The following is a 7,885-nucleotide window of genomic DNA, read 5'->3' as shown; positions in this document are numbered from 1 at the left end:
CTGGCTGCCCTGGAGCTCTGTACCTTGGAAGCTTCCCAGGCTTGTAGTTCCTGGAAGCCTGAAATCCCAGCTTGCTGAGGAACTGGGCTGGTCAACTGCCACAGAACCAGAAGGATTTCACAACCTGCCTGGCTTGCAAGATTCCACTGGAAACCTGCCTGGGTTCTACTGCAACTTTTAAATTGCACCATCTCTGCAAAGCAGTTCAACTTTCATTAAAAATGGTTCATCAGCATTTTCCCCACCCACTGTGATGATTCTAGCTCAGTTCTCTGTTTGCGTGCTTCACTCAGTGTCTGTATCCTGCACACGGTCCAAATGGGCGCCTGTTGGAGGCTTGAGAGCTGTGCCAACCGCTTTCATCTCTTTGGTTCCCCTTTGATCAAAGCAGATTGCTGTAGATCATTGGCCACTGCTTAACTATGTAAACTGAGGGTGTTGTTTTCAGACGAATGATGGTGGGAATTCACACTTCTCTGCTTTGCCAGATGCTGTGTTTATCAGACACCTGGTATGAAAAGTCTCTTAAATAATGGTGTGAATTTGCATGTGAAAGAGGCTGGCTCGAGCACTGTGGAGACAAGGCCGCGAGTTATACAGTTATAGTAGAACAGTGCAGGGAGCAGTGGTGCAAACTGTCCCTTATTGACGTGCCTCTTAGGAGAGAGTGGTTGATTCAGTCTCCATGGACCACTCAATCCTTGGCTTCCCCACTGAGATGACAGAACGGAGCGCCAGCGGGATGGGTTTGTTTTGGCAATTCTCGTTGGCTAGGACTCCATCCCCTCGGGCTCCCTTCAGCGGTGACAAGCATGTTCCAAGACATGTCTAGCACGGGGCAGATCCTCAGCTGCTGTAAATCAGTCTTGATGCCAACAGAGCTATGCCAATCTATGCGAGCTGAGGGCTGCCCTCCCCACCCCCGTGTACACTCATACAACACTGATCACCTCAGGACGCAGACACACCGAGTGGAACCACAACATTTTGTCTTTATTAGGCGTTCCCATGGTAATATAACACAGTTTGTAAGGAATAAAACACAAGACTTTGGGGTGGGGTTTACCATTGTGACAATGGTCAAATATCAGTACTTTTTGTCTACACACATGATCATCTTTAGCACTTACAGCTCCTCCTCTCATAGTTCACAATCACAAATCCAAGGGTTAAAATCCAGCTAGTATTAAATCCTACATTGTTTATTTTTAGAGCTTCAAGTCACTGCGGTTAATAGTCAGTCTCATTTTTTTCTTTAAGCATTTACATATGACATCCATTAAACAGACACAAAGCAAATGAGCTCCCACAGAAAAACATGCTTACGTAGCCTGCAAAAATCTTTTTTTTCCCCTCTTGTAATGAATGAACAAAACTACCTGAAAAGTCAGTGGGTGAAGGGAAAAAAAAACAAACAAGGAAGACTCAAGTGAACACTGAAGAGCTGCGAATGTTTCGTAGAACTGAAACGACTGGTTTTTTTTTTCTCCCTAACTTGTTCCAATTTATTTTAAAGCACAGGTGGAAAAAACAGCTGCAATATATATTAGGTTTTACTGATTACTTTAACAAAAGTGCAATCTCTGTGAGGAAAAACGAAAGACCCAAGAGTTAAACCAAAATCAAACATGGCTGGACAAATAAACATACTGTCCTGTTTTTTTTTAAGGCTGGTATTTTTGAAGGCGCCTGAAGGAGTTAGGTGTTGAGATCCAATGGGACTTAGGTACCTAAACTGCTTTAAGACCACTGGGAAATCCCAGCTTTGATACTTGACAAAAGCGGATTTGGTTTTTAGTTTTTAAAAGCCTGCATATATCTCTTTCCCTTAAGAACCTGTAAACATCATTTTAAGAGTTAAAACGAGGAAAATTAAAGTGAATGCACAAGCAAAAATACAAACAGAAGAAGCAGGTGACACCCCTGAATACCAGGGGACAAAAAAGACAAGGTAGGTGAGGTAGTATCTTTTATTGGACCAAGATATTACCTCATCCACCTTGTCTCCCACATATCCTGGGACCACCAGGGCTCCACCAATGCTGCAGGGGACAAAAAGGAAGTGAAGATAAATGCTGTGACAATGGGTGAAAGATTACCCTCTGTGCAAAGAACCAGACCAAGGCCCCGAGCCCTCAAAATACAGCTTGAGAAGGACTTAAATGATGCATGTGAACCAACTGCCATCTGGATCTGAAATGAGGATCATCCATCGCTTGAGCTAAAAGATCAGCACCCAATTCCTCAAAGGCATCTAATGCTCACTGATTTACATGGGAATTAGGCACCTAAATTCCTTTGAAGATCTGGGCCTTAGCTCACAGGCACTAAGCAATCTCTATATGGGATTTAGCTAGTATGTAAGGACAAAGAACTACCACTGACCCTAAATTAGGGTGGGTTAAATAAAGGCCTTTTCCTGGGTGTTTCCAGTAGGATGAATTTTGCCCTTGTGCAATGATCTATTGTATAACAATGTCATAAATCATTGGCAAAATCCTCAGCTGATGTAAATCAGCATAGCTACCACCAAGTTGCCATTTACACCAGCTGTGGCTCTGGCCCTATAACTGGAATGGCCCTTGGTAAGACCTTTCTTGTCTGCTTTCACGAGGGGTCTTTACACGATACTAACAAAGTTTCTTTCTATCTTAAATGATGGCTCTTGTGAGGGCTACTCTTCTTCTGATCATCAAAGTGGGGGGCTGCGATTGAATTTAACATACTGCCAAATGAACCTAGTTTATTGACTAAAACCTCAGCTTCTGGAGTTTCACCTCCACAAATGAAAAGCCTGTTGAGGAAATGTTTTCATGAGACTTTGTTCCAGATCCTCAGCTGGTGTCAATTAAGTCTTAGCTTAGCTTCAATGGAGCTAGGCTGATTGACACCTGCTGAGGACCTGAGACTTTTTGAGGCAGATCATAGCTTCGCTTTGAGGCCTAGAAACGTCCATGAACTAACACAAGTATCAAGTGCTTGCTGAAATGATGCTATGAGCTCCTACTACCAAATGATTGTGGTGACGGCCAGAAACTATGACACGAATGGGGGAGGGAGGTCCACTCCTGAGATGAGACTGTGCAAACACAATGGTACAAAATATTTTAAAAAGTACTCCATTTTTAAAATTTCCTCAATGATCTAATTTGCAGAAAAATCCAGAAGGAAAAACACAGCAAAACCTCAGCCCAACTGCGTAAGATGCATCTTGTCAATTTCTAACACAGGCTTCCTATTTGTACTAAGATACCCGGTGAGATCACAGAATGATTGTGAGGGGGGAGAATGTTGATATAAGTTTAGACTTGTGTTCCTCTGCCCTCATTTAGCGGTGCTGTTGCAGGTCAGGACCCTAAGGAATATCCAGTTTAAAAACCCTTTGAATGACTGCTGTGTTGGGCATCTCAAAAAGCCATTTTTATTTTTTAAAAAAGGCAGCTCCCGGGAAATTCACTTTATCCTTCCTTTGTCAAGAGATGTTTAATGGGAACAGAGGCCTCATCTCAAACACCCTCTTTAAACTGATTTTTTGCATGTCCAGCGTATCAAATGGGGGTTGTTTCTTTAAATGTGATGGGATTGGGGGATGGGGAGGGGGGAATTGAGTGGGATCGCTGACGATGAGGAAGATGGATTGAGGGGGACTGAAGTTGCGCCATAGCACACTGGTTGCCCGCAGTAACCGTCACAGGCTCTAAAAGAATCGAAAGGGCCTCCAGGTACCCTGCCCCCTCCCCTGGTCCGCTAGGCGGCCTCAGAGAGGTTAGTTCCTTAACCCAAGCTGGTGATGTTGGCACGTCCACCAGGTGGCGCCACTATGCGCTGAGTAGTGCGGCGGGGGATATTGTCATCGATCTGCGCACCTGGAAGGAGACAGAGAAGAGGCCATGTCAGTGCAGTGCTGGAGTTGCGTAGCTTTCAACGCAGTAACATAGACCCGTGACATTGCCGGCCGTCTTTGGGCTGCATTGAGCCCGTGGGTCTAAAAGGATGCAGCTCCACTGGAATTGATAATAGCCTCTTTGGCCAGGTTGAATTAAGCCCTATGACCCAGTTCCTCAAAAAGATATGTAGGCACCTGATTTCCAGCCTTGGGGAATCACGAAACAGGCAGCTGTTCTGCAAGGTGGGGAATCATTAGGTCCTGAATTGCTCTAATCCAAACCCACAGAGACCAGCACTGGAGAGTACAGCACGTTCTCTAGTGGAGTGAGTCCTAGTCTTCTCTGCTGAGGCCGCCCCATTAATTAAGATGTTGGGTCCTGAGACGTGGATTAGATTGAGAGCTCGAGGTAGGTTGGTGACCACTGGCTATCCATGCTAATGGCTTTGCGGGGGAGTGAGCAGAAGAGAGGTTCTCTATCCCCATGCCACAACGAGGGAGCACTATCTGGCCCACAGCGAAGCCCACAAGAGCTTTAACCTCAGCTCACTTGTTCTTGCTGCATCAGGTGCCCAGTGGAAGGGCTCTAAATTGGCTGCTTGGGATATAAAGGGGGAGAGACTGCTGAGCAGGAAGTGAAGGCTCTGTGCCCAGAGAATGGGGCTGGACATCGGACTGACCCCTGGGTTGCAGAACAGCAATACTAAAAACAGACAAGACTGTGCTACTGTTTCAGTGAAAGCTCTGAGCAGCAGCAGCGGCCCTGGAGCTGCCTGCAGATTCAGGGAAGGGGCACTGCATCGGTTCACGCTGTTTTGTGATGGTTCTTTGTGATCACAAGGGGCTAGGTTAGACTGTGCAGAAGCAGAGGGCACTGGGAAAGCTTTCAAGTGGCAGGCTGGTGAGTGGAGAAATTTGTTAGTCTTTTCCCCTTCTTCCCCCCTCCCAATGCTAACTTGGTTTAATTGCCGATTAGAAGCATCATCTTGGGAGGAAACTCCCTCTCCTAGCTTTCCCTGTTGTGTAGCTTCTGCCGAGGCATGCTGCTGGCTTACTAGCCCTTTATCAAACACTTGGTCCACCCACTCCTCCCAGCTAAATTAACTTAGTGGGAGACCTTGCCATATTTGTTGTGGAAGGAGGGATCTCATTAAATCATCCTTCTGATCCTCAACCAATTGCTTCAGCACAAAATGAGAGAGATGTGTAACACTTGCCTATGCTGAGAACCTCCAGCCACAAGTGAGTTTCACTAGAACCATGTGGAAGTATTGAAATAACTTTTAATGCTTGCTTTCAAGTCCACTAAAAGCACTGCAAGTCTCTCTGAGATGCCTCTCACTAAATAAAACTAATGCGTTCCTCTAAACTGCAGGCAGCCCACCCTGGTTTTGGTGAGGTGATTGCTTTGCTTCAGGGAGCAGAACCAAAGTAGCCGCACACTGCTGCACCGGCCAACATGAACTTCCCAGCTGTCTCATCAGAACTGCCCTCCTGGTTTCCATAACTACATCTTCAAGTTCAAACCCATCCTATTCTTTCATTGAGTTGTTCCAGCTTCCACCCTGCTAATTCTGGCCTTCTAAGTAGGTACTCTTATTTTACTCTGATTTTGGCCTTCTCTGACCTGGACACCCACCCCACCCCCAAAATTAAAACTTTCTTTATTCCCTCGCTTTTGTCAGAAAATTTTGGATTTTCATTGAATTTTTTTTTTTTGACAAATCCAAAAAAGTTGAATAAGTTTTGGCTTTAATCAAAAATCTTCCATGCAGAGAAAGTGGATTTCCTGATCAGCTCTCAATTTAGCAGTAAGGCAGCCTTACCCCTCATCTCTGGATCTATCTCCCAGACACTGAGTCACTGTCTCTTCATACTTCATCATTAAACCCCCTCTTCCCAATTCAGGACAAATCTTCTCTCTGCAGTATCCTGTGATGGTATACAGAACTGCCCAGGCCCTGCAAAACTGCCCCGCTCTGCACTATATGGGCCAGATCCCACATACCTGGTGTACTCCAGCCTGGCTCCATAGAATCTGGCCCTGAATGTCAATCTTTGGGCCACTCAAGATCCATAAAGGAAGCTTGTGTAATTGTCTCCCATTCTGGCCAAGCTAATCATGGCTGAAAAAACTCAGCCATAGACATTGCAAGATAAAAAGTGAAAAATACAAAGTGCCAGATCCTCAATTGGCAAAAGTCTACAATGGTGCTACCTAACTTGTATCCCAGCTTGGGGCCCTGCCCTTTGAAGTGGATGGAGATATAGATTCCTTTGTTTTGGCACTGAAATAAATCAGAATTCTAGCAGGGCTTCTATCCAGATTTTTCCTTCTGCTGTGAAATGAATCTCACTGCTGTTAACCCCCCCGTCCCCGCCTCCTCTTGTTATTGCAACCGAACCCACGCCCCCACAAGAAAACAACCAAGATTTCAACGTAATAATTTAGCCATACATAAGTATGTACCAGACAAGCTAAATCCAGACTGGTGCAGGTTCCTGACAGGTGGGGCCTGCTGTTTGGCTGGAGACGTCTTAGCTGAGGATGCTGGTGTGACAGTCTTCGGTGTCACAGATACTTCACAGACGGGCCCATCATACAGGCCCCGGGGGACGCCCCGCAGCTCAGCCAGCTGGAGAAAACACAAGCAATGAGCCTTCAAACAGCAAAGCTAAAGGCGGCATTAGGAAGAGACCTGAACTGGGTCCCGATGTCACCAAGTCAGAGATGTTTGATTCACGGTTCAGTTTTTGCACTAGAATTTAAAAGTCACACTCTGCATGGTGCTGATGCTGATTGTGAACTATGGCTATTCAACTGCACAAGTGAAAGGGAGACCAGCCTTTGCCCCTTTGGCTGCAATAATTTATTTTGCATTGAATGTAATTTCACAAACTGTGAGAGAAGGTCAACCAGGCCTGGACAGGAAATCAATTTTTCTGGTGACCCAAGTACCCCAAAATCATGGGATTCCACATTAATCCTCCTGGGCCTCCAGTAGTATAAATCCATTGGCTTCAAAGCATTGCAAATCCATTTTTTCCCCATCAACATTTCAAAACACATTCACAAGGAGTCTCGCTTGCAATGAATACTTTGACAAAGTATAATCCCAAGCAAACTCCTCTGATTCTATCCAGCAGAGGGCAGTGTTGCAGATACTTCAGTTCAGCATGGAATATTTCCCTTAAAGATTTTGACAAGTTAACCAAAACATATAATTATGTGACTGTTCCACTTTGAAAGACTCTAGGGACCAGATCCTCAGCTGTTGTAAATCTGTATAGCTATGCTGATTTCAGTACAGCTATGCTGACTTCTACTGGCTGAGGATCTCTCTAATTGCTTCTGTTTTGGCTTCGTATATCCTTTGAAAACCAATTTTTGCCTCAGCCTAAATTCACTATTTTTCAAAAGTAGAAACCCTCTCACTACATTTGTTTCAATTCAGAATAGAGTGTCTGGCTGGAAGGGACCTTGAGAAGTCGTCATGTCCAGCCCCTTGCACCGAGGGAGGACCAAGTAAACCTAGACCATCCCTGACAGGTGTTTTATCCAGCCTGTTCTCAAAAACCTCTAATGACTGGGATTCCACAACCTCCTTTGTCAGCCTATTCTAGAGCTTCGCCTTCTTTTCTCAAGACTAATTATGCAATTTGTAACCTTTCCCCATAGGTCAGGTTTTCTAAACCTTATATCATTTTTGTTGCTCTCCAATTTGTCCATCTTTCCTAAAACGTGGCGCCCAGAACTGGACTCGGTACTCCAGCTGAGCAGAGTGGGACAATTACCAACCGTATCTTACATACAACACTTCTGTTAATACTCCCCAAATTTTTAGCCTTTTTTTCCCCCCAACCATCACATTGACTTATTCAATTTGTGATCCACTTTAACCCCCATTCCTCTTCAGCAGAACTACTGCCCAGCAGTTACTCTTCATGTTGTAATTGTGCATGAGATTTTTCCTTCCTAAGTGCAAAACGTACTAAATT

General features: G+C 45.0%; 1 protein-coding gene across 7 annotated transcripts in view; it reads right to left on the bottom strand.

Moving 5' to 3' along the window:
* Nucleotides 1-972: 972 nt before the first annotated feature.
* The window catches only part of DPYSL2 (dihydropyrimidinase like 2), a 92,433-nt gene continuing 85,520 nt past the window's right edge, over nucleotides 973-7,885 (bottom strand). For 5 of the 7 annotated variants that reach the window (XM_073324853.1, XM_073324855.1, XM_073324859.1 and 2 more), the window contains exons 13-14: nucleotides 6,345-6,522; nucleotides 973-3,866 (exon numbers count right to left, since the gene is read on the bottom strand). In XM_073324853.1, coding sequence (XP_073180954.1) covers nucleotides 3,775-3,866; nucleotides 6,345-6,522 — 270 coding nt within the window. In that variant the 3' untranslated portion in view covers nucleotides 973-3,774. The remainder of the gene's footprint in view (nucleotides 3,867-6,344; nucleotides 6,523-7,885) is intronic. The other 2 variants (XM_073324854.1, XM_073324856.1) reach the window with 1 other exon arrangement.

Source organism: Lepidochelys kempii, chromosome 26 (assembly GCF_965140265.1).
Source record: "Lepidochelys kempii isolate rLepKem1 chromosome 26, rLepKem1.hap2, whole genome shotgun sequence".
Classification (NCBI taxonomy): Eukaryota; Metazoa; Chordata; order Testudines; family Cheloniidae; genus Lepidochelys; species Lepidochelys kempii.
The sequence above is the reverse complement of the archived record's forward strand: the minus strand, read 5'-3'. Positions and strand labels throughout refer to the sequence as shown.